The sequence below is a fragment of the Selaginella moellendorffii genome, unplaced genomic scaffold, assembly GCF_000143415.4.
Source record: "Selaginella moellendorffii unplaced genomic scaffold, v1.0 SELMOscaffold_102, whole genome shotgun sequence".
Taxonomy (NCBI): Eukaryota; Viridiplantae; Streptophyta; class Lycopodiopsida; order Selaginellales; family Selaginellaceae; genus Selaginella; species Selaginella moellendorffii.
In genome coordinates, this window is record NW_003314363.1 from 423971 (window position 1) to 448539 (window position 24569).

Sequence of the window (24569 nt, forward strand, 5' to 3'; positions counted from 1 at the left end):
TGCTGGCACTAAAGTATATAAGGTGGCTGTCCACGTCACGCATTTTAGGGTTCTATAGGGGGATGGAGAGCTCTGTGAAGCTGTGGATCGCGAGCGCGCTTCTTCGTCTAGCTTTGATCGCTTACGGCGAGTGGCAAGATTCCCACCTGGAGGTTCCCTATTCCGATGTGGATTACACTGTCTTCTCCGATGCTGCGGCGTTCATGGCGCAAGGGCGATCGCCATTTCTCCGCGATACCTATCGCTACTCGCCGCTGCTGGCAATGCTGCTGCTTCCCAATGTGTGGATCCATCGCTGCTGGGGGAAGATCTTGTTCTCGGTCGCAGGTAGCGTAATCCTCTCCTCTCCTAGCTTGTTCTTGTGCTAATCGATCGACAACAGGCTGAAGCCCTTGGATCGTTGCAGATTTACTGACCGGGAGCTTGATCTATCGCTTGCTGCGGTTGCAAGGAATCGCTGAGGGTGTTGCTATCGCCTGTGCTGCGGTCTTTCTTCTCAATCCTTTCACATTCACGATTGGTACGAGAGGGAACTGCGAGGCGCTGCCATGCGCTGTGGTTCTCTGGACTCTGATCTTGCTTTTGCAAGGTGAGTAGTTTCTTTCTCTTGTAGTTCTTGGTTTTATTCCTCGCCTTTGTTCTTTGGTTGGAGTTCTTTACGTGTTCTTTGCTTGCTTGGAGGTTTTCTTCTTGTCTTGAAACTCTTTGTTCTTATTCCATTCTTTTTTTTTTTCCTTTGTTTTTCCAGGCCGCAACCTCCAAGCCGCATTTTGGTATGGATTGGTCGTCCACTTTCGGATCTATCCCATCATCTACGCGCTGCCTTTCGTCCTCTTCCTCAATGCTAGAGCATCCGAGACAACATCCAAGCAAGCTGCTAGCTCCAAGTCGATGATGATCCTCGCAAAGCTCGTAAGTCGCGACAGTCTCTCCTTCGGTCTAACTTCTGGGGCCGTGTTCCTGGCGCTCACGCTCGCGTCCTACGCGCTCTACGGCCCCAGCTTCCTCAACGAGGCACTGCTCTACCACCTCACTCGCACCGATCCAAGGCACAACTTTTCGATCTACTTTTACTCGATCTATCTCCGCCAGAGCTCGAGCATCACGCTGCTGGACCGCCTCGCCTCCTTCGCCCCGCAGATGCTCGTCCAGACCGTCTTCGCGGCCGCGTATCACGATGATCTCCCGCTGTGTCTCTTCGCCCAGACAGCCGCGTTTGTAGCATTCAACAAGGTAAGTTCCTTGTCACCATTTTTTTCTTCGTTGGTTCGTTGGTTTCTTGTTTCTGAGCTTTGGATTTCGTGTGTAGGTTGTCACAGCCCAATACTTTGTTTGGTTTTTCAGCCTCTTGCCGCTTGTCTTGCCATTCACGGGGCTAAAGTTCTTTTGGGGAGGCTCTTTGTGCATTGGAGTGTGGACATTGTCGCAGCTCCACTGGTTAGCGTGGGCGTATTTGCTGGAATTTAAAGGGAGGAACGTCTTCTTCCAGCTCTGGATCTCCAGCATCGTGTTCTTCGTCGCAAACGTCTTTGTTTTGTCCATGCTCTTGTATCATCACCATAACGCCACGAAGGAACAAAAGCTTAAAGCCATTTAATAGGTGGATGATCGCAAGGTTTTCCCTCTCTTTTTTCTTTTCCCTCTCTCCCTCCATTAGGGCTCCTCGAGTTTTAGGGTTGAGGCTGAGGCGCGAGAGGATGACTGTGGCGAGGGCGAGCAGCGGCGCTTCCGGGGCCAGCGGAGCAGCGGGAGGTATGGCGGCGCCTTCTACTGCTGCTGCGGCTTCCACAATTCCGTCCAGCGCGCGTAAGATGGTCCAGAGCATCAAGGAGATCGCCGTCGAGCGCAGCGACGATGAGATCTATGCGATGCTCAAGGAGTGCGGGATGGACCTCAATGAGGCCGTCCAGCGCCTCTTGAATCAAGGTATGGGACTCGGTTCGTGGGTGACTTTGTGCCAAAACTTGGTTTTTCCTTTTTTGTTTGTATGTAGACACTTTCCATGAAGTCAAGCGGAAGCGCGATAAGAAGAGAGAGGTATGTGGTTCCTTTTGCTTGTCTAAGGTGTCAGTGTGCTGACTCTCTTCTCTAAATGTTTTAGAACAAGGATGGCTCGTCCGATATCAAGCCTGCTAGAGCTCCTAGCTCGTCCGCCAGAGGGGGTCGCTATGGTCGTGGAGGTTCTAGATACGGTACAGGTTTTTCTTTCAGATTTCAGTGTTGTGAGCTCAACCTTTGTCTGTAGAGCCTAGCGGAGGTGGTCGTGGCCGGGGTGCTCCGAGAGAGAATGGATATTATCCTAAGTCTTCCGGCCCTCAAGAGGCTCCACCATCGGCAGTGCCGCCAAAATTGCCGAGTGGTCAAGCAAGGTAGTGCTTTTGCAGGTCTTTTTCAGATAGTTACAGATTTTTTTTTTCTTGTCTGTGCAGCAACCCAACTCCAGCACCGGCAGCGCACAACGAGCAAGCAGCTTACCATCGCCCATCTCTCAGCGGTGGTGCTCGTCCAACTATCGCGGAGATCTTGAAGTCGTCGACAATGCAGACCGTTGTCCAACCTCCTAGGCTTCCAATGAGCAGCGATCCTGTTGCACTTGAGCCTGGGATCACCAAGAGAGACGTTGGTGTGGTTGGAAATCAGCGGTCTTCGAACGAGGTTGACATGGAACCCCCTCTGCCGGGTGACTACGTTTCTGACGAGCAAGCACCACTTCCAGACGGGCATCCTGGAATATCGTCGACTTCTTCTGCAGCCGATTCTTCGCCGCCACCTCGTGCCACGTACTCCAGCAGCAGGCACCAGGCACACCAGGCACCTGTTGGTTCTCAAAAACGTAAGCTCTGATCTTTGCCATGGCTTTCTACTAATCAGTCCGACGTTCCTTTCAGCTGGTGTACTCCAGGAATGGAAAGTAAAGCCGAGTTCTACCGTGCCTTCTGTTGTCGCCGACACCTATACGTCTGATTTTCAGAGGGCTCCGGCTCCAGCTACGACGTCTAAGTTCGAGGACAAGGAGGACCAGTCCGTGATCATACATAACCAGTTTCTCGCTTCTGCAGACCTCAACTTAAATTTTGGGAGCTTAACCTTTGGGTCCGATGAGGATTCTCTAACACACAAGCCGTCTGCAGTGGAGGACGAGCCTGAGGGCATAGAAGAAGAAGAAGAAGAGCCTGATGATCAACCTTCTCCGAGGTTTGCAATCACTTTCCGTTTAATGGATTTACTAATAGAAGTCTGGTGACAGTACTGCTTCAAATCCTGCAGCTCAAAACTACGACCTTCCGCAGACATCTGCGATGGCTGATAGTCTTCCTTCGAACAGCGAAGTGACTGCAGTCAGCATTGCGGTCCCAGCAGTGTCTCATTCGGAGCTCTCGAAACCCGACTCTTCCGTGCAAAGCTCTCATTATCCATACTTGCCAACGGCCTATTCTGGATTCGGATTGATGGCTCAACCTGGAACGCAGTACCCGTACGAGTCATCCGATTCTCAACTTTCGGATGGATCTCGTTTTTCAAGCTTGCATCAGCATTATTCGGATCCAACTGCAAGCTACTACACTCCTGCGTATAGGCCCAACGTCGAGACTGATATGCGGTACCCGCTTATGACATCTAAGGCGGCTGCAGCTAAATACAGCACTAGTATGACATCCGTAGCGTCGTTAGCGTCCTCAGAGGTACAGGGTTTACCTTTTTTTTGTCACTCGCTTCTAACGTTCCATTCACAGAGTGGGAATTCTGGTAGTTCTCTTGCGCAAACATCTCAGCCAACTAGCGGCCAGTCGGTTCCGAGTTTGCCGCACCAGCCTCTGCCACTTCATGCTTATTCGGCGCAGCCAAGTTTGCACCTGGGATACAACATGTTTAACTACCCGTATCTCCATCAAAGTGTTCCCTACATGCACGCGCCGTACCAGCACAGCTTTGCGGGGAATAGTGCGTACCCTCAACCTCCGGCTGGAAGCAACTATCCGCCTACAAACAACTATCCTACTGCCGCTGCCAAGTATCCAATGGCTCAGTACAAGCCCGTCACGGCGACAGCGAGTACAATCCACTCTGCTTCGGCAGCCGGGTACGCCGGGTATACATCCTCTCCGGCCGGCTACGCGACCAACCCGATGGTAACACTCGGCCCAGCCTCTCTAAGTTATGACGAAGCCGCGCTATCGCAGTACAAGGACAGCAATGTTTACATCCAAAGTCAACAGGTGAGTTTGTGGTTGCTTTCGTCGTAGAGATGGAGAGATGGAGTCAGCATTAATTGGTTTGCTAACGTTGGTCTTGCCTTTCAGGGCGAAGGCTTTTCCCGGGAATCTTTCTACAACATTCCGAGTCAAAGCCAATACACTGCGTATGCCCAGCAGCACCACGGACATCCGACGACTGCTTATGGTAGCCTGTACCATCCGACGCAGTCCGTCCCGGCTCCAAACTCTCACCAGATGCTTCAGCAGCCGCAGACTTTGGCCACGGCCGGATCCCAGGGTGCTGCTGCCGCTGCCGCGGCTTATGGCCAGCAGCCTCAACGTGGGTGGAACAATAGCTACTGAGCAACAGGGGGGAGGAGGAGCGCGTTTTCTATGTTCTCCATAACAACAGGTACTCTCTTGGTGTCTCCTGTTGCTGAGGTTTGTATAAGATCACATATAGCGGAAACTGAGTGAAGAGTTGTGGCTCGAAGGGGAAAGTGTATATAACAACAACAGGGCTTTTGCCGGGCTTTTTTTATTGGGGGCTCTTTGGATCAGATCAGATCAGACTTTGAGTAGCGGGTTTTTTTATACTTCTATAGTCTTTCCGGCTAGACGGATGGACACTGGTAAAAATGTTATCCTTTGTACCAGAGTTCCGAGAAGAAAAGCAGTTCTTTCTCTATTTTCTCCGCGAGAGACAACGTCGTTCTGTTTATTACCAAGAGCCAACCAGTATACACAGTTGAGCAGAGGCTCCGAAATTACAACAACCAAAAAAGAGGGGTACTAAGACTTGGGACGAAGAAACACAGTGCTGGAAGATCTTTGATCCATCAACACCGGGAGGCTCGATACTTTTTCTTCTACTAGTACTCGACAACTGGGAGAGAGGTACTTGGTTTTTTTGGATTGGAGAGAGCTGCTGCTGCTACTAAGCCCAATCCCACCAGGAAGCCCAGTTGCCTTGCTCCTCCTCGGCAGCCGTTCCAAACAAGCAGTTGTACGAAGCGTCATCCTCGAGGCCCCGGAGAGCATCGTCGTCGTCGAGCTTGTACGGGAAAGCCACCGGTTCCTCCTTTACCGGAGGAGCTTGTTCTTCGTCCTCCGCTGGATGCTGCGGAGCTAGCGGTGATAATTTGTGAGCTCTGGCCGGTGGTGGCGGCGGCGCTGGCGGTGCTGGATGCGGACTAAACGCGTCCAAGACATCAGAGTTATAGCCGTCGGAGGATGACAGCGGCGACTCCTTGAATTTGGAGGAGACAACCGTGGGAGAGTCTGGAGTGGTACACACCTGATCGTCGACATCCTCCACTACTCCGCTGCTCTTGTTGTTCTTGGCCATGGTGGCGACGAGCAGCAGCGGCTTGGGTGGCTTGTCCGTGGTAGTAGTAGCAGCCGCCGCCGCCGATCCCGAGTCCTCGTCCATATCTTCCTCGTTGCGATCTTCATCATTGTCGTCATCATCTTCATCCGGCTTCTTCTCGTGATTGCCATCCACGAGCTTCTTGTCGCTCAGCTGCGATCACAGCACAGTTCCAAAGTTTTGAGACAACGAACAAAGGAAGGACATCGGTGGTGGTGGTGGTGATGAATCATCAGGAAAACAGACAAGAAAGAACAGTGATGGTGATGAATCATCAGGAAAACAAAGCATCGGTGGTGGTGGTGGTGATGAAGATCATCGACTTACTTGAGCTTTGAGCCGCTTGTTCTCCTCCGCCAGGGACTCGTACGCCGCCTTGAGAACGTCGTAGTCCTTCTCCAATTGCTTCGTCTTCCAGCGGGCTCGCCGGTTCTGGAACCACACCGCGACTTGCCGGGGCTGCAGCCCGAGCTCCTGCGCCAGCTGCATCTTCCGCACGGGCTCCAGCCGGTTCTCGGTCTCAAAGCTCAGCTCCAGGGACCGGACTTGCTCCACGCTCAGCCGCCGCTTCTTCTCCGGGAATCCTCCGCCGCCGCTCGACCCGCCGCCGCCGCCGGTGCTGCCATCATCCGCGACCTCCCCGTCGCCGGTCTCGTCCAGCGAATCCAACATTGTAGGGTAGAGGGGCCGCTTGGAAGTCAGTGGCGGTGCTGGTGGAGGCGGTGGCGGTGGTGGCGAAGCCGAGCTATGGTGGTGGTGGTGGTGCAGGCCTCCCACTGCTGGAGAAGAAAAGAACTTTTGGTTAGAGAGAGATAAGAACCATCGCCGGCATCGACAGCAAGAAGACCACCACCAACAAACATTTGGTGGCAATCAATTGCGATCGACGAGCAATCCGGAAGGGGGCGACGAACGAGATCTCCAGGGACAGCGTAAAAACGAAGAGATCTCTTTCAACAGGAGGGAGAGCAAGAGAGAGACTTCTAGCGATGGGAACTTTTACCTCCTCGAAGCCCGAGCATCGCCACCAAGCTGGAGCTTTCGCCGCTGCCATGCTGCTGCTCAATTGCTCCGCTTTTCAGCATCGCCGCTGCGGCGGTGGAGGAGTGATCGCTCCAAGCTGCCATTTTGATCCGGCCGGGTGCTGGGGGAGCGGGAGTTTAGCTTTCTGAGAGGAGACGGGGACGCGAGATTTTCAGGGAGACCGACACGAGGGCGACGACGATCTGTGGAGCCAGAAGCTAGAATCACCACCAACAACAAGAGCAAATTGTCAACCAAGGGAACGATCGAAGGACAGCGAAGAAAAAAAAAAGAGAGATTTTTGGAACGAAACGATCGGGGATCAAAGGCCAGAGTTTCTCATTCCCTCCCAACTAGCGACCAGAAGTGGAAGAACAGTGAAGAGAGAAGACGAAGAACAAGGAGAGGAAGAACAAAGAGGAGATTTCCAGATGGCGGGTGTTAGCTGGGAGGGAAGTAGCGGGCGAACCAGCAGAGCAATCGACCAATGTCTTGGACGAGCGAGCAGCCATAGACTGACGAATCTAGCAGCAGTGAGCGGCCAAAGTCATCGTGTCGGGGCAGCAGCATCATATACCAAAAAGGAGGATTTTTGGCAAAGGAGGAGACAACGAGAGAGCGCACAAGAAATCGATGGCTACTTCATCGGACTCGAGAGAATCAAAGACGTGGGAAGAAGGGCAATTCAAGGGCGAGCTTTTAAGTTAGCTACCCGGCGGCATCGTCATCGTCGCTGCTCTTGCTCGTCTTCATTCAGGAAATCCGTGATTGACGCCCAAAAATTCTCTGTGTCTCTCTCTCTCGCTTTGAATCGCTCCAGAGAAAATCGCTCGCTAGGCTTTTGGCTCTTGAAGAAGAAAGAATTCCAAGAATGTGGATGGCCATAGCATCGTCCATGCACATACATGGCATGGATGGCATGGCTTTCCTAAAATAGTACTGGCGCGTTGGACGGTCTCGAACCCCGGTCTCGAACCCCGGATAGGTAGGGTGGTTTTGGTTTCTAGTGATTATTTAGGGCTAGGTTTAAGCAAGGCGCGCGCGACGAGAGGGAGGAGGAGGCGACGAGCGATGGAGCGGCGCTTTTCTCAGGTCAGAGAGCGTCAAAATCTCGGCATTGTCTGGGATTCACACAAAGAGAGCGAGCGAGCTACATTTCCTGTTTGTAGTGTTCTTCCCTTTTTTTTTCGTTTTTTGGCGCTGGCGCCCTCCCGTTCGTCGTCGTCTGCTGATCCCACAGTTGAGTCTCCAGAGTTTGCGTGCTTTTGCAAGAAAAGGGATGCGTGGCCGTGTTGGCCGTGGGGAAAATTGAAGTCTATTCGCTCCACGAAGGGATGAGAGAAAAAAAAAACTATATTTGTTTTCGGTTGTTTTTTTCGGTTTTTGGACTTTTGGAATTCTTTTTTTCTCTGGCTCATCTGGTTCCTGGCTGCTACAGATTGATGACAGTCGATTCGGTTCGCTGCAATGTGGGTGAAAATTCAACCTGTTTGTATCTGTGGGGATTCGATCACAGTTTTTAGTGGAGTAGTAGCTAGCAGCAGCAGAGCAGGAAAAACAAAGAGATGGATTGGATTTATTAGCTGGCGAGCTTGGATTTGGGAGGAATTCGACACAAGAGCAGAAAGAGTAGAAATGGAAAAGTCCACCACCACTTTGAGCATCTCCTAAGCCCGTAGCTACTTCACGAAACTCCACCACCATGACCACCACGACCACCAGCAAAGCGAAGCGCGCAGAAACCAACAAAAGAGGCCACCAGCAGATAGTTAGTGCACTCAGGACCACACTGTAAGTGGCCTCTTTCTCTCTTTTCTTTTCTTACTTTTGTTTTTCTTTCAGCTTGTCAGCGGGTCTCTCGACTTCCCTTTCTTCCTCCTAAGTTACCAGCCGCGCCAGTGTAATCAAGAAGCGAGGGTGAGAGAGGGAAGCAGTGCAGCGATAGAGGCGAAATCGTGTGACCGCGACACTGCCTCTCCGTTTGGTGGCGCCCCCGAAAGTGAGAGTTTGTATGGCTGGTGCTGTGGCTAGCGCTGGCCGGTGGCTGGCTTTTGAAAGTTTGGAAGATCTGGAATCCTCGCTGCTGCTGCGACCGCCACTGCTTCGTATCTCGGATCGTCGACACAGGAAAGTGGGATCTTACGACCGAGGGAAAAGCGAAAGCACCGGAAGTTGATGAAGCCCGGGAAGGAGTTATGGCGGGATGGATACGTGGTTAAAACAAGTTAACCGGAAGAGTACAAAAGCCGAAACAGGGATTGAACAGGTCGGTCCCCAGTGAAAGCTGCCCGCGCGGCCTTTTGTCCGCTTGGACGTTTTGTCTTTGCTGTGGGGCCTTCCGAGCAATGGCTGCTGCCGCGCAGTTTGTGGTGGTGGTCACTGGTAGACACTCAATCGCTTGCGGTTTGTAGCGAGGACGATGATGATCAGCGCAAGGAGCCCATTTGACAAAACTGGCCAATCATTCCCGCGCACGCACACCTCTGGTAAGCTTTTTCTTTGTTTTCTTCTCCTTTTTTTTATGATTTTGTTCTTCCGTATTCTCATCTCAGTGTTTTGTTTTTTTTTTTCCCTCTGTTTTACACTTTTCTTGTTTGTTTTTGTCATTGGCATGCACACTTCCACCGGTTCTTTAGGCAGTGTGATAGAATTGGCGCCTGCAAATCTTGGGATCCTCGAAAAGGATGTTGAGTATCCGTTTCCTTATTTTATGAGCTTAACGCAACGCAGCACTGCAAAACGCAAAACGCAAACGCAGGAAAGAGAGCTCGACTCGTGAGGTGCGCATTTCTTACAGTTTTTTCCTCGGCGTTTAAGGATTAAAGAAAATGAGATCTTGACCTTCAAACCTGCAGGAAGGACACCCCGGAGTTTGTGTAACTTCTTCTACACATAATCTATTTTCAAAGTGATATCACATCACGTGGATCTAATAAACAACACAATATCAGGAGTACTCGAGTGTGCCAAGACCAACCCGGGCAAGCTACAAAACAGGTAGTCCTTTCGTCTCCATTGTTTTATTTTTTTACATCCGTGCTCGTTCACTCCGTAGAAACCCAACAGAAACCAATTTTGGAGAACAGATTCGCAAGTTGCAGCTGCGCGACAAGGTGAATTCAATACGCGTGCATCGCTCCTTCCTTTGTCTGGCCAGCTTTCCTTTTGTATATATCGCAATTGTCTCTGTTTTGGAATTGCTTGCTTGAAGAACCGAGTCCTTCTGACACACATTAAACTTTGGCAAATGTTTTCTCTTTTTTCTAACAGTCGGGGTGGCCTTCAGGACCATCTGTGTGGCGTCCACGGGCGATCGATGTCTGACAACGAAAGAAAAAGAGAAAAGAAATGGAGAAGCAGACAACATTGAAAAGTTGGACCATTGAGAAAAATTCCCTATGGCGAATGCACGCAAGCTGTAAGTAAATATTCGCTTTCCTACTTTTCCCCTTTGTTTTTCTAACAGATGCCTCGCCTTTACTGCAGATTCGGGTTGGTCTCCGTGAAAAAACGAAGTCCGTATGGATGCGAGAAGAGAACGATCGCCAGATTCACTGCTCCCTCGCTTCCTTGGAAACTCTCGCTTTGCATCACAAACTACGATAAATTCTGTGGAAACTCGAAGTAACTCGAGAGGTAAGAAGCTTTGCGATTGAAAACCTAGACTTTGGACTTTCACTTCGCTTCGAGAAGCCATACAAAAAAAGAAAGGAGGAAAAGCCAAGAACAAACTGCACGGCTTTGCGTGGGCCATTTTACATCTTACACCTTGTCAAAAAGCTGCAAAAGCAAATTCACAGTGGTGGGAGATATCTTTGCTTCTCCACACTCCTGGAGTAAAAAAGCGGAATTTTCCATGAAAATCCTATGTTTTCTCCCGTCAATGTACCTTTTCAGTGGAATCTGTGTGATGAAAAGAAAAGCTGCCTTCCACTCAATCTCTCTTAACTCCGCCAGTACGTTTAACAAAACCTAAAAAGTTCTGCCCTAAGTCAATGCATTGTCAACGGTCAGCTGCTTTTGTGTGATGCCAGGTGGCACTTTCAAATCCACAAGCTTTTAGGGTTTATGCGCGACGCGAGCGAGCGAGCATGGCAGCGGCGGCAGCAGGCGCGGCAGTCTCCGCAGAGCCAGGTCCGCTATGCTCCCAATTCTCCTACATTTCTAGCACAGCGAGCGCCGCAAGGTCGGTGCTGCCGCTGCTCGCGCCAAGAATTTCGATCGCGCCCGTTCAGGAACTCGAATGCAGGCCTAGCTCCTGCCTCCGGTAAGCTGGAATTGGTAGCCGTGGTGAAATTCTCGCGAATTGATTCTTCCCATGTAGCGCGAGTAGATGTCGTGTCGTCCCTAGAGCCAAATCCAGTGTGGACAGTGACGAGCAGCTCACTGTTGAGGTTCTTGGAGATGAGGGATACACGTTTGATCCATCCAGCGTTTCTTTCTCCACTGGTAAGCTATACCTTCCAAACTCTTTCTTTTCTTCCTGTTTACATCTTTTTAATCTCGTTGTGTTTTGGAAATTCAAGAGCGCTGGGAGGAGCTTGATACGGATGTTCTCGAGATTATAGATTCCTCCTCCACGAATACTCCTCCTGTTGTTGCGGTCTCGTTGCGGTCTCCTCTCGTCCCGTGGCGCTCGATTTTCCGAGGTGGTATCGAGAACTTGACAACGCAGGTGAAAGAGGCAGTCGAGAAGACTAGATCACAAGGACACAACTGGGCGCGGAACAGCAAAGTGGCTCAAGTTCTTCACAGTGATAAGAAAGTTATCTCCAAATGGACGATGGAAACAGCTCTTACTGTAATCTCGGAAGCGCTTTTCCTGACGAGTTCTGCGGATTCATCGACGGCTCCTGCAGAGAAACCAGTGTGGCAGGCACCTTCGTATCGTGGTACTATACTTTTATTTTCACTGATGTCTCTTTTTGTGAGTTTTCTTTAGTATTATCTGTACAGGGCTATCCGGTTGGGACCTTGTCGCTGCTGATATCGCAACCATAAGACAGTATTTTGACAACGTAAAAATGCAGCTAGCTATCTGGAAGCTACCGCTGCAAGAAGCTTATGATCCTGAAGATCTCGCCGTCTATTTCAATGCAAGACCACATCTCTTGCTGTTCCGGGCTCTCGAGGTAATACCCCTTATTTTTTACTGTAAAGCTCATTATTTTCTGTTCAGGTTTCTGCAGCATTTAGCTATCTCTTCGTATGGTACATGTTCGAAAAGAGCATCACGCCGTTGACAAAAAGAGAGCCGTCTTCTGAAGAGGAGAACAAAAAAATGATGATGAAAACGGCTGAAATGTTTAAGCAAACTGTTTTGAGGCTTGGCCCGACTTTCACAAAAGGTACTTTCCTGTTGATTATGTTAATGCTTTCTACTAAATCTTCTTGTTAAACTAGTTGCTCAGTCGTTGTCAACAAGATCAGACTTGATAGGCCCGGAAACTGCACAGGTACATATACGCACGCAGATAAGTTCGTCTGCTAGCTAATAAAATTCATAGAGCAGGTTTTGGGAGATCTACAAGATCGTCTGCCACCGTTTCCTAATGAAATGGCTTTGCTTCTAATAGAGCAAGAGCTTGGCCGCCCGATAAGCGAAGTGTTCTCCTATATATCGGAAGAACCCGTGGCAGCCGCTTCCCTTGGACAGGTCTGCTATTTCTGGTGGCATAATAGTTTTCATTTCATGAAAATATCAGGTCTATAGAGGACGAACGAGGGACGGACAGGACGTGGCTGTGAAGGTTCAAAGGCCAAACATTTTTTATTCCGTCGCACGTGATGTTTATATCCTTCGCCTTGGGGTAAGCATATCGGTGCTGTTTTCTGGATTGTAGCTGATTGTAGCACTCCTGCAGCTGGGGCTGGTACGTAAGGTTGCGGGCATTAACAGTGATTTATCGGTTTTCGCTGACGAAGTTGGGAAGGGCCTGTACGGTGAATTGGACTACAGGCTTGAAGCACAGAACGCGTCTGCGTTTGCAGTGAGTGTGCAAATTTTCTTCTTCTCCTTTACACCTTGCTAATATTCATGCAATCCAGGTGGCGCTTACACCAAAGTTACCCTTCGTTGTGGTTCCAAGAGTCTTGCGTCACTTGACGACAAAGAAAGTGATGACAATGGAATGGATATCGGGTACGCGTCCAGTGGACCTTCGTAGAGTTGCGAAAGGACAGGACACTGGGGCTACTCTAGAGCTTCGACGGGAAGCCACAGACCGTCTCTTGGAAATGGTAAAAGAAATGGATTGTAATGTCATGCACTGGTTTCTAAAGTCTTGTGCAGGTTAACAAGGGCGTGCAATCTTCTTTGACGCAGCTGCTTGATGTTGGTATATTGCATGCCGATCCACATCCTGGAAATATTATCTATACTTCGGACAACAGTATTGCGTACGAAATGTTTTAATATCTATTCACTGTGCATTCACTTTCAATTGCAGGTACCTTGATTTTGGACTGATTTGTCGAATGGAGAAAAAACATCAATACGCTATGATTGCGGCCACTGCCCATCTTGTGAACGGGGATTGGAGTTTTTTAGTCGATGATTTGGCTGAAATGGACGTGGTGAAGCCTGGGACTAACCGGTTCCGGCTGAGATTGGTAAATATCCAAGGTTTGTTTTGCATATTGTTATTCACATTTTCTTTCGTTGCAGGCTCTCGAAGATTCGTTAAATGGATTCGTTGTTAAGAATGGTTTACCAGATTTCAAGTTCAGTCAGGTCTGATTTTTACGTAAATGTAATCGTTCATCTTATGCTTCGTCTTTCAGATTATAGCAAAATTGTTCGGTGTAGCTTTAAAGTTTCGGTTTCGTCTGCCAGCATACTATACTCTAATACTGCGCTCGATTGCTTCGCTAGAAGGTACGTTATCATCCATTACAGGAATGTCATACTAAAAATTTCATCTCTGCAGGAATGGCCCTGGCAGTCGACCCGAACTTTAAGGTTTTTACGAGAACATACCCGTTCGTGGTCAATCGTCTTCTTTCAGATAATTCGGCTCCTATGAGACGAATCTTGCGAACGGTAATTTTCTTTGGAAAACTCTTGAGTCTGACGGTGAAAATCTCGCTTGTACACAGCTGCTTCTTACAAATAAAAAGGAGTTCCGTTGGAATCGTGTTGCATCTTTGATAAGCATTACTTCCACCGAGTAAGCAACCAATCGCAAAAGAATCCAACTCTTAGTTCACTTGTTTATCCTTTCTAGGCCGGCCGCATCGAATGCCACGACGAGTCTGGAGCCCACACTGTGCAAGCTTCTTCTGTCAAGCAACGGCGCCTCACTACGTCGGATCATCTTGGAAGCGGTTCGTAGTTTCACTTCTTTTCTCTCCAAGAATTAAACCTTCTGAGTTTTACAGGACACGAAATCACTGGCCCGCGCATTCGTCTCCAAGGAGGCGGCACCGGTGAGACTAAAGGTGGCCAAGCTTCTCGCCGACGCGTTTTACCTGCACGGCAAGAAGCTCTTGCAAGAGCACGCGAGCGTCGAGATCGACGAGCGATCCAAATTGTCGTCTCCCATTGCAAGCACCAGGCAGCTGCAGTTTCTTCTGAGAGCACTCGTGGCGAGGCTGCAAAAGACTCCCCTACTCCTGCTAAGAGCCGGATGGACAACGGCGACGGTCATGGGCTGGGCTCTAGCCGCGGCCTTCCATCGACTGGCGGTGGGCATGAGCTACACATACCTGGAACCAGCCCCGAGTACCCGCGCTGCAACAGCATAAGAAGAGGCTGAGCGGGCTTATTATTTGTACTAGTAATTGCTGGGCGGTTGGCAAAGTTTTCCACCATAGGAATTATGTCAGCGTACATAAGAGCGCATGCAAGACTTTACCAAAATGGGTCCACGCTTGATCTTCTTCCAGAGAGTTTTTCTCCATCGGGGACAACATATGCTTGGAAACTGAGTAAAAAGGAACTTCCAGCGAGGAGACCAGTGCGTTTCAAGGTGGCCTCCAAAGATGAGTATCATGTCAAGTCCAAGCTACTTTAGTCACAAATCACAATATCAAATGTCACTAAAAGAACAAACATCAGAGGAGTGAAGTTCTGATCGTCGGCCCCGGGGGGGATGCAGTCTAAAGAGCCGACAGAAACAAAACCGTCTATCGCCGTCCAGCGCCCGCCATGAGATCCATGCCTGCGCCTGTCTAAATCCATCGCCACTTGATCGCTTAGCATCCTTGATCTTGTCCCAAGAAAAATGGCCTAAAGTTTCAAGGGCGTGTGAAAAAGCCCTATAGATCACTTCGCCTCTGGGAGTGGCTGGGAAGATGATGTAGTGATCATAGAATCTGTTGCAAGGTGAGAATTTTCTGTGTTCTTCTCACTTAAAAGATGGAGGCCTTATGGCGCTCAAGGTATGTGTTGAATTTCTTTCTCTCTAATTTTCTTTTTTCTTTTCTCTCTCTTTTGTTGTGTACAGCCGAGGGGGGAAGGCCCTACGGCGCTCAAGGTGTTGTTGAATTTCTTTCCTTTGATTTTTCTCTAATTTTGCTTTTTGTTTTTGTTTTTCAGCCGAATCGGGAAAACCTAGGGAAGCTTACCATTGAACCTTCAGATGCATATACTATCTTTGTTACCAGTCGAAGACATAGTGTGGTCGCATTTGGTTTGCAAACAATGGGATTCTCTGCTAAATGATCCACATTTCAAAGCATTATGGGCCCGAAACAGCCGCTACAGAACACCTACTTTCGTATTGCTGCAGGAAGGAACTAACACAGAACTTTTAAAACAGCGAACTCGCTACTACAAATATCCTTCAGGGCCTTACAGGTTGCAAGATTTACCTCGGGGTTGGGACTCCTGGCTTACACCGGAAGGTTCAGAACTATTCTTGTCCGCAGGTGGCCTGGTCGTATGCATCATCGAGGAGAATTACGAGACACGTTTCTTCGTTGGGAACCCGCTAACGCAACAATGGGTGACCGTACCTGCACTTAAAACTTCAGCACAGTGTCGCCGGTCGTTCATGCTGATCCCGTACATGAGTGAAGGTTTGATGTTCTTCAGGATGGCGATTGACCCATATTTGTTCGACTCCAAAGTGGGGATTTGGACATTTCCTCCCTATCAAACCATGTGGACGTTGTCCTCCAACACGTTGCACATACAAGGAGTGCAATACGGTCTTGGGATTTGTCAGCAGCACAGTGCAGTTGTGCTGCTGGAGATTGATGATCTGGGAGCTCTTAGCGAATCGAAGTGGCTGTGGGCCTGGGACGTGGGTACAATTCCGTCTTTGTCTTACTCGTACATGCTCGAAATTGGCGGTGAGATTGGGATACTCGTTGCAACGATGGATTGGGAGGTCGTGGTTTTGGTGCTGGACAGGAAGAGTGGTAAAGAATGGAGCTGGAGGAAAGTCTCAGCATTACCCAAACACTTCTACAGGCACTTGCACGACTGGGTGCCTTTGTTTGACAGCAGGACATGTTGTACACATGGCAATCTTACGTTCTTGTGTGTAGGGATGCAGGTTCTGGTATTTGATTCCCAACGCATGACATGGGAGCTGGTTGGGAAACGTTTGTTGCGTACAATGGAGCTGCTTGTTTGGGTGCCCGACTTCACAGCTGTCCCAAATGTTAACACGCCCAGCGAGAAGTTGAAGCAAAGTTGTGCCAGCAAATATCCAGGGGGCAGCTTTCATATTACACCTGGAACGTTCTCAGGTGAAGAGAAGAGTTCCCTATATACATGTGCGGTTATTGATTTGTACTTGGTCGAATTTTCTAGAGGTGGAGGCTCTTTCAAAGCGTGGGATGCCATGGCAACAGATTGGAGAGGTCGCACTTGATCGGAACAAAGGTAACCGTACCATTTTATTCTGTGTGATTTCCTTGTTGACAAAGTGTTTGGGCAGCGGTATTTATGCTACATTTGATTGCTTAAATGGGGTTCTTTAATTTGAGAAAACCGCGCTGAGATCTTTTCTAGAGCTGGAGGCTCTTTCAATGGCAACAGATTGGAGAGGTCGCGGTTGATCGGAACAAAGGTAACCGTAGCATTTTCTTGTGTGTGATTTCCTTGTTAACAAAGTGTTTGGGCAGCGGTATTTAGGTTATATTTGATTGCTAAATTGGTTCTTTAAATTATTATTATGCTTTATTTTGTTAAAGTGGAACTTTTCATTATCCCACTTATGGTGTGTGGCCACATGCCATTTTTATAACAACAATAAAAAATTGAAGTTTTAGCTTTATAATTTATAGATTAAAAACTTTTCATATGATTTTGTGTTATAATATTGTGAAATATAAAAAATAAATTAAAAAACTGATAGAAATATTAATAAATATTAATTAAGTACTAGGAAATGCACATGCTAATTAATGTCCCACTTTACTGAATAAGTTCCACTTTAACAAAATAAAGCATTATTTGAGAAAACCAGCATAAGCGCTGAGATCTTTGTGCCATAATGATCATAGCAAAATTATTTGCTGTAGCTTTGAAGTTTTGGTTTTGTCTGCCAGCATACTATACTCTAATACTGTGCTCATTTGCTTTGTTAGAAGGTACTTTATCATCCGTTACAGGAAATTCATTCCATCTCTGCAGGAATAGCACCAGCAACTTTAAGTTTTTTAAGAAAACATACACGTTCATGGTCAATCGTCTTCTTTCAAATAGTTGGAGACGAATCTTGTGAACAGTAACTTGCTTTAGTCTGACGGTGAAAATGTTGTGCACAGCTGCTTCTTACAAATAAAAAGGTTCCACCCAATCGCTTAAAAGAATCTGTCCACTCTTCAAGCAATGGCTTGGAAGCGGTTTGTAGTTTCATTTCTTCTCTCCAAACTTACCTTTTGAATTTACAGATCACTAGCCGTCTAGGCACCAGACCAAAGGTGGCCCAGCTTCTCATGGATGCGTTTTACCTGCACGGCAAGAAGCTGCACGCGAGCGGAGCAATCAAAATTGTCGTCTCCCATTGCAGGTAGCTGGAGTGCTCAAGAGGCTGCGAAAGACTCCTCTACTCCTGCTAAGAGCCGGATGGACAACTGGGCAGCAGTGGCCACGACTGGAACAAGCCCCGAATATCCGTGCTGAAACAGCACAACAGATGGTTGATGATTGCAAACCTTCGAAACCATTATTCAAGATTTTTAGGTCTGAAGAACCTCAAGAGCATAGTTTAGGTGTTTTTATTTTGTTATTTTAACATTAGTATTAGAGATGCAATGGTGGACCAAGATAAATGTTAAAAGCCTAATGTAGATGGTGGCTAATGGAGATGTAGAGATTTGAATTATCCATGAAATTGTTTATGTCCTTAATAAAAATTAGCAATAGATGCTAAAAGAGATTCATGGCATGATAATTGCTATACATGGGCATGTTAGTAATGCTCCAAATAAAAGATCAAACTTAAATTTTTCTAATGATGGTAGAATGTCAACTTGGTTAACAAATGTGAAAAAGTTCTTAGCTGCTAAAGGAATCCTAAATGTAAAAGATTTAGTAATTATTCCAGTGGTTTTACATGATTCATATGAGAATATCCCAAAAGAATCACCATCTTCTCGAAAGTGAACCCAGCGTGACTCGAACACGCAACCTTCTGATCTGGAGTCAGACGCGCTACCGTTGCGCCATGGATCCCTCTCACGTGGAAGAACAGAATATTCTCATGGCAAACAGATTTTAGGTCTATCTTAAACTGATTTTTTAATGGTAAAATTGTTAAGGATCTATATCTACTATAGATAAGTTTAAAGTTACTTTTCATTTACATTTTACCCCTCAAAACTACTTGCATAGAATGGGAAAATTGAGGGGTAGGATGTTGAAAGGAAGAAAGATTGAGCAATTTCTAATTGTGAAAATATTGCAAAGACTTTAACAAGGATTTAGCATATTCAATACTTGTGCACAAGCACTAGTTTTGCGATAGCACGTTTCTCAAATAATAATTTTAAAGAACCTTATTTAAGAAATCAAATGTAGTGTAAATACACCCAAACACTTTGTCACCAAGGAAATCACACACAAGAAACTGCTACGGTTACCTTTGTCTGTGACCTCCCCAATCTGTTGCCATGCCATCCCACGCTTTGAAAGAGCCTCCACCTCAATGAGAGAGAGAGAGAGAGGGAGAGAGAGAGAGAGAGAGAGAGAGAGAGAGAGAGAGAGAACACTTCTCCATCACCTGAGAACATTCCATAGCCGGCATCAAAGCTGCCCCCTTCAACTTCTCGCTGGGCGTGTTAACATTTGGGACGGCTGCGAAGTCAGGCACCCACACAAGCAGCCCCATTGTACACAACAAACATTTCCCAAGCTCCCATGTCATGCGTTGGGATTCAAATACCACAACCTGCATCCCTACGCATAAAAACGTGAGATTGCCATGTGTACAGCATGTCCTGCTGTCAAACAAAGACACAAAGCTGCTCTCCTTGTGGAAGTGTTTGTCGAAGTGTTTGGATAATGTTGAGACTTTCCTCCAGCCCCATTCTTTACCACTCTTCCTGTCCAGCACCAGAACCACGACCTCCCAATCCCTCGTTGCAGCGAGTAACTTAATCTCACCGCCAATTTCGAGCATGTACGGGCTAGACAAAGACGGAAGTGTGTCCATGTCCCAGGCCCACAACCACTTCGATTCGCTAAGAGCTTCCAGATCATCAATCTCCAGCAGCACAACTGCACTGTGCTGCTTACAACACCCAATTGCACTCCTTGTATGTGCAATGTGTTGGAGGAGAACGTCCAGATGGTTTGATAGGGAGGAAGTGTCCAAATCCCCACTTTGGAGTCGAACAAATATGGGTCAATTGCAATCCTGAAGAACATCGAACCTTTGTTGAATCCTTTCGGTGCCTGCATGAGGCTCCTGCACAAGCTTGTGGAGGAGCTGCCAAATTTTATGTTGAATTTGCATGGGAGAACTCCACCAAGTTTCATGGGGTGGAGACTTGCGATTATGGGAAGTCCCTCCAAAAGCCGGACCATTCTACGCTACCTTCATTCAATTCAAGGATAGTCCATACAAGAAGCATCAACAAAGAAACAAAGACTTTCCCTTCCATTCCAGTATGGACACTCACAAGCACGGAGGCAATCGTCTGGAGAAGAAGAGAGTCCAAGTCTGCGCGTGGCAAGACGCAATTGCAAAGCAGTTGTTCCCGCAAAGAGCCGTCTATGCTTGCCAGTATCCCACAAGGACCAGCCTTTGGCCGTTTCGCATCCTCTCTGCCTTATGATGCACTATGGTGATTTTCATTATTAAATTATTATTACATGTTTTGACTATGGTTTACTTTTTAATAGAATATTCCTACTTTTAAATGGTTCTTAGAAGAAAGTAGTAAACACAAAGTTGTCACAACTTACTTTATTCTGGAAAACCTCTCCAAACTTGGTTTTTGACTATCTATCATTTTAAGCACCAAAATATTAGGAAGGGAAAGAACATTCACCTTTTGGATTTGCCTCCAAAAGCTCTTGAATTAGATTTAATTAACTTATTTATTAGATTTAGAACAAAAGTTTTATCATGGAGAGGTTATATAAGCTGAAGCCATTAACATTTGGAGTCTGAAATTCTCTACCCACACTTCTAGAATCCAATACCTTAAAATGTTATAAGTATTTTAAGCAATTTGGAGCTCAAGATCAAAATCATGACTAACAAATTAAGGAATTGATTGCTTTTAAAAGATTACACTAAAAAATTCATGAAGTGTCTATTTTCTGAGTCTGGCAAAGTTGCCCATTACCTTTTTAGCATTTATTTTACCATAAATTTTACTATTGTATGCATGTATTTGTTTATAATCCTAAAAGAAAGCAATTGACAAAACCATTAAAAAATAGACACAACACCATAAAAAGAGATAGAAATAGCATTGTCCACCTATGCCTTAAAGTTAAGACTTTCAAGTGGTGTTTCCTCTTCTAGGAAAATTAGGCTCTCTATTTAGCATCATGCTCATTTTGCAATTCCATAGGCTCATTTTTTAAATTTTTTTTGATGTAGTTTTTAAATATAAAGTCACATCTAACCAAAATGTCCCTTGACACTTAGCCCATTAGCAACTATAGATACCTGTTTTAATAGTTATCAAAAGTGGCTCCTCTATTCTGTCTCAAAATCTCACAATGACTTATTCACTAATTATGTATTCATAAAATCTATTTAATTGTAAAGCTATTTCTAAATATAAAGGATATATGAGTTGATATCTACTTACTTCATCGAAATCTTTGCATATGACAATTATACATTACTCTTTCTAAATGTACATAAGTTATTATTAGAATCTAAATTACATCTCAATGCTCAAGAATAACAAATATTATAAACAAAATAATATTATTGTTATAAGTGTATGGAATATGGAAATGGAATACAGAAATATGCATATTAATTAGCCCAAAAACCTAGTTTATATATAAAAGCGAGTGGTCCAAGGGATGATGTGAGGTTCAAATATACAATTACACTACCATATACTAATATTCACATAGTGGGATTTTGGTAGTTATCAGATTGGTTTCAATCTTAGAATGATGGAAGACAACCAAGGTTTTCTTGTGGATGGGCCGGGATTTAGAGAAACATCAAAAGGTGACATCGATGAATTTATAGGTGGTGCTAATTGTTCTTAATCTCTTTGTATGAAGCATTTTAACTATAGCATATACACAATTTCTAGAGAATTAATTTGTTAGACATCTTATTGAACCTCATAAATTTGCAGTCCAACTTGCCGTAACATCTAATATGGTCCCTTCCACTGAGCAAAAATCCCCTTAAATAAACTATGTACCATAATATTGGGAAAACAAATTAACACCAAGTCATCCATTTTGTACTTCATAGGTGAACAATAATGGGAGTTGTAGTGTTGTTGTTGTCCCACTTATACATGGCCTAAGTGTTTGGCAAACTCTACTTAGGTAAGTGGAAGAATGGTTATCAAATACTAATCCCAAGACCTAGCATCGGTAGTCATGACAATCACAAAAGTAAACTCAATTCCATTGGTAGTATCAAATCATGACTATATAAGAGTTTATATAGTAAAGCATCAACAAAACTTTACATCCATGTGATATATGCATATTAAAGAGATAGTAAGTTACCATCTCAATCCGAATGTTGAAAATTCACATACTTAATAATCATCCTTTTGAAGGTCCAAACGAGTCATTCCACCAAATCATTTGATTATGAATAATAAACACTCATGAAAATGTGGTATATCCCTAATTGAGACATTAAGACATGAAATGCCTCAACTATAAATATAAAACCATTATCTAAAAGAATTTTCTCTAGACAGGAATATTGAAACACCACTCGATTGAGGAGAAAGTATTCAATAGCAATTGCAGATGCACTAGCAAGAGCACCAACTTCTACCTAACAAGTCAAGCAGTTAGAAAAAATAATGATATACTCATTACCAACAATCGACTATGGAAAATGCCCCGTCAAATCAAACGCCACCAACTCAGACAAATAAGAAATTGCAATTAACTTCAATTGTCCTTTTGTAGCATGAAGGGGAATACTACGAGCTTAGTGCTGTAAGGAACCAACTCCCCGATATGTCAAAGGCTAAAGGATCACCGACCAAAATGATAAAGAGTTCATCAGATGAAATCGAGTCCGAGATCAAGTCCATAACCAGCTTTAAAACCGAGTTTGAGACCGAGTCCAAGATCGAGTCTGAGACCGACTCCGAGACCGAGTTCAAGACCGAGTCTGAGACCGAGTTCAAGACCAAGTCCGAGATCCGAGATTGGGTCCGCGACCGAGTCCGAGATTGAGTCCGAGACAGAGTTTGAGGTCGGGTCCGAGATAGAGTCCGAGATCGAATTCGAAACCAACTCCAAGACCGAGTCTGAGACCGAATTCGAGACCGAGTTCAAGACTAAATCCAAATACTAATATAAATCGTGGGGTGAAAGCCTAAAACGTGTCTCCCTGGATGGGGGCGCTGCAAAGGGTTCCAAAACTATAGTAGGGATAGTGAGGTCTAGGAATCAGTCTTAAAGGAACTTTCTAGTGGTGCTTCCAAACTGACTTGAGGTTGAAGTTGGGGTTGCGGGGCCTTGGGTGAGGGTGAGCATGGATTCGGGTGGTGCCAAAGGGGCCACTCAAGGAAGTGCTCAAGAGTAACTCCCACTCCTAGGAGGGAAATCAACTGCAGTGCTCCCGACTCATACGGGGTGGTGCCCCACTTAACTACCTTGTGGCTCATTGATCCTCACCCTTCTTAGGGGCTTGGGCCTTTCCCCCGGGATGAAAGTGGGGGAGTAGAGGTACCCATACCGGGCTATTAGGTTATGGTGTTTCCCCCGTAGTGTCCCAAAGCAAGTGTTGCACCTAAGGATTGGGATTTAGAGGGTCCCATGATCAAATCTTATGTGAGACACAAAATCCCTAGGCCCCAAAGTAGAGCCGGAAAGGGCACCACGTGGTAGTGGCTGAAGCGAGAGCCAAACGAGCGTAACACGTTTGGACCAAAAGCTCCGACTTGAAAAGTCAAGAGCGGGAGTGGAACTCCCAACGAAGTGCTCGAGGAACGAGCACGAAGCGAGCAAAAGGCGAGGCTCCAAAAAGGGACCCAAAAGGACCAACACATGACACGTGGGAGTGTCCGAGATGGACTCGAGTTGGAGTCCGAAGTGGAGTCCGAGATGGACCCGAGTTGGAGTCCGAAGTGGAGTCCGAGATGGACCCGAGTTGGAGTCCGAAGTGGAGTCCGAGATGGACCCGAGTTGGAGTCCGAAGTGGAGTCCGAGATGGACCCGAGATGGAGTCCGAGATGGAGTCCGAAGTGGAGTCCGAGGTGGACCCGAGATGGACCCGAGTTGGAGTCCGAAGTGGAGTCCGAGATGGACCCGAGATGGAGTCCGAGATGGAGTCCGAGATGGAGTCCGAGGTGGACCCGAGATGGACCCGAAATGGAGTCCGAGATGGAGTCCGAGATGGACCCGAGATGGAGTCCGAGATGGAGTCCGAGATGGACCCGAGATGGACCCAAGATGGAGTTCGAGATGGAGTCCGAGATGGACCCGAGATGGAGTCCGAGATGGAGTCCGAGATGGACCCGAGATGGACCCAAGATGGAGTCCGAGATGGAGTCTGAGATGGAGTCCGAGATGGAGTCCGAAGTCGAGACTGAGACCGGGACCGAGACCGGGACCGAGACCGAGACCGAGACCGAGACCGAGATCGGGACCGAGACCGAGACCGAGGCCGAGGCCGAGACCGAGCCCGAGCCCGAGTCCGAGTCCGAATCCGAGTCCGAGTCCGAGTCCGAGTCCAAGTCCGAGTCCGGAGCCTGAGAGGGTGAAAGCCCAAAGCGTTCGTCTCCCAGACCCTGGGGGGTTTGGTGAGCTCCAAAAGTATAGTAGGGGGAGGACTGCAGTGGAGCTAGTTTGGCCAGGAAAGGCCAGTTTGGCCCAGGAAGGCCGGACCCAGTGTTGGGTGATGAGCTGCCCACTGGGAAGTCCAAGACTAGAGTGAACACGGACCGACAAGCGGGGTAGCTTGGTGAAGTGTTCAAGAGCTGGCTCTAGTTCCCCCGGGAGATCGACTGGCCGATGCTCCCAGTCCAAGTGTGGGTGGCACTACCTACTTGGATACCAGGCGTGGCTCAACGGAACCTCGCTCTAAGCCCATGGCTAGAGCACCCAAGGGCAGAAGGCGAGGAGAGTACCCAGGTGGCTCGCGTAAGGCCACGGTGTTCCGAAATGTTGTCCCAAAGGCCCAGACTGTGGAAAGGAAGAGGAGCGGACACAGTCGTGTGGTGAGGAAGTCCCAGAGGACCGTGGGACTTAGTGGTCGGGCCTGTGGGTCTCGATCCAGTGGCAGTGTTGGCAAACACGGCCAGGGGCAGAAAGGGACATAGTGGGAACTGACAGAGGGATATTGAGGAAGGCTATTCCCCTTGTCGGTGGGCATCCTAAGGATGCTAAGGAGTGGATCTAA

The 24569-nt window shown here is 47.2% G+C and overlaps 5 protein-coding genes, 1 long non-coding RNA gene and 1 other non-coding gene across 10 annotated transcripts; 5 read left to right on the plus strand and 2 right to left on the minus strand.

The window, feature by feature from the left end:
- Positions 1-56: 56 nt before the first annotated feature.
- On the plus strand, positions 57-1614 carry LOC112342220 (GPI mannosyltransferase 1-like). Its single transcript, XM_024663676.1, has 4 exons — positions 57-327; positions 407-589; positions 749-1233; positions 1310-1614. The coding sequence occupies exons 1-4, from the start codon at positions 63-65 to the stop codon at positions 1595-1597; spliced, it is 1221 nt and encodes a 406-aa protein (XP_024519444.1). The 5' UTR covers positions 57-62; the 3' UTR covers positions 1598-1614.
- A 31-nt stretch (positions 1615-1645) lies between these two features.
- LOC112342219 (GBF-interacting protein 1-like) lies at positions 1646-4882 on the plus strand. Its single transcript, XM_024663675.1, has 9 exons — positions 1646-1926; positions 1994-2037; positions 2102-2192; positions 2246-2369; positions 2430-2833; positions 2889-3195; positions 3248-3683; positions 3735-4217; positions 4302-4882. The coding sequence occupies exons 1-9, from the start codon at positions 1698-1700 to the stop codon at positions 4557-4559; spliced, it is 2376 nt and encodes a 791-aa protein (XP_024519443.1). The 5' UTR covers positions 1646-1697; the 3' UTR covers positions 4560-4882.
- A 16-nt stretch (positions 4883-4898) lies between these two features.
- LOC9630347 (homeobox-leucine zipper protein HOX22) lies at positions 4899-6896 on the minus strand. Of its 2 annotated transcripts, none has more exons than XM_002989959.2 (3): positions 6569-6896; positions 5893-6341; positions 4899-5718 (listed from the first exon to the last, which is right to left on the minus strand). In XM_002989959.2, exons 1-3 carry the CDS (start codon positions 6690-6692, stop codon positions 5134-5136), a joined length of 1158 nt encoding a protein of 385 aa, XP_002990005.2. In that variant the 5' UTR covers positions 6693-6896; the 3' UTR covers positions 4899-5133. The 2 variants fall into 2 exon arrangements, with proteins under 2 accessions (XP_002990005.2, XP_024519445.1); XM_024663677.1 differs by having other exon boundaries at positions 5893-6344.
- A 687-nt stretch (positions 6897-7583) lies between these two features.
- Positions 7584-10472, plus strand: LOC112342221. 2 transcript variants are annotated; one of them, XR_002990877.1, is made up of 8 exons: positions 7584-7680; positions 8027-8379; positions 8431-9074; positions 9225-9368; positions 9444-9585; positions 9644-9701; positions 9859-10006; positions 10075-10472. It is a non-coding gene; the product is annotated as an uncharacterized LOC112342221 (long non-coding RNA). The 2 variants fall into 2 exon arrangements; XR_002990878.1 differs by having other exon boundaries at positions 7585-7680; positions 9875-10006.
- A 185-nt stretch (positions 10473-10657) lies between these two features.
- LOC9630348 (uncharacterized protein slr1919) lies at positions 10658-14474 on the plus strand. 2 transcript variants are annotated; one of them, XM_024663791.1, is made up of 18 exons: positions 10658-10855; positions 10913-11037; positions 11115-11480; positions 11545-11720; positions 11768-11936; positions 11992-12044; positions 12101-12244; positions 12294-12398; positions 12453-12578; positions 12637-12828; positions 12881-12987; positions 13038-13200; positions 13256-13321; positions 13372-13465; positions 13518-13630; positions 13687-13757; positions 13815-13914; positions 13969-14474. In XM_024663791.1, exons 1-18 carry the CDS (start codon positions 10680-10682, stop codon positions 14332-14334), a joined length of 2712 nt encoding a protein of 903 aa, XP_024519559.1. In that variant the 5' UTR covers positions 10658-10679; the 3' UTR covers positions 14335-14474. The 2 variants fall into 2 exon arrangements, with proteins under 2 accessions (XP_024519559.1, XP_024519560.1); XM_024663792.1 differs by having other exon boundaries at positions 10922-11037.
- A 566-nt stretch (positions 14475-15040) lies between these two features.
- Positions 15041-17559, plus strand: LOC9629860. The gene is made up of 5 exons (XM_024663736.1): positions 15041-15065; positions 15128-16287; positions 16352-16423; positions 16528-16610; positions 17437-17559. Exons 2-5 carry the CDS (start codon positions 15171-15173, stop codon positions 17557-17559), a joined length of 1395 nt encoding a protein of 464 aa, XP_024519504.1. The 5' UTR covers positions 15041-15065; positions 15128-15170.
- A 589-nt stretch (positions 17560-18148) lies between these two features.
- TRNAW-CCA lies at positions 18149-18220 on the minus strand. Its single transcript has one exon. It is a non-coding gene; the product is annotated as a tRNA-Trp (tRNA).
- Positions 18221-24569: the final 6349 nt, after the last annotated feature.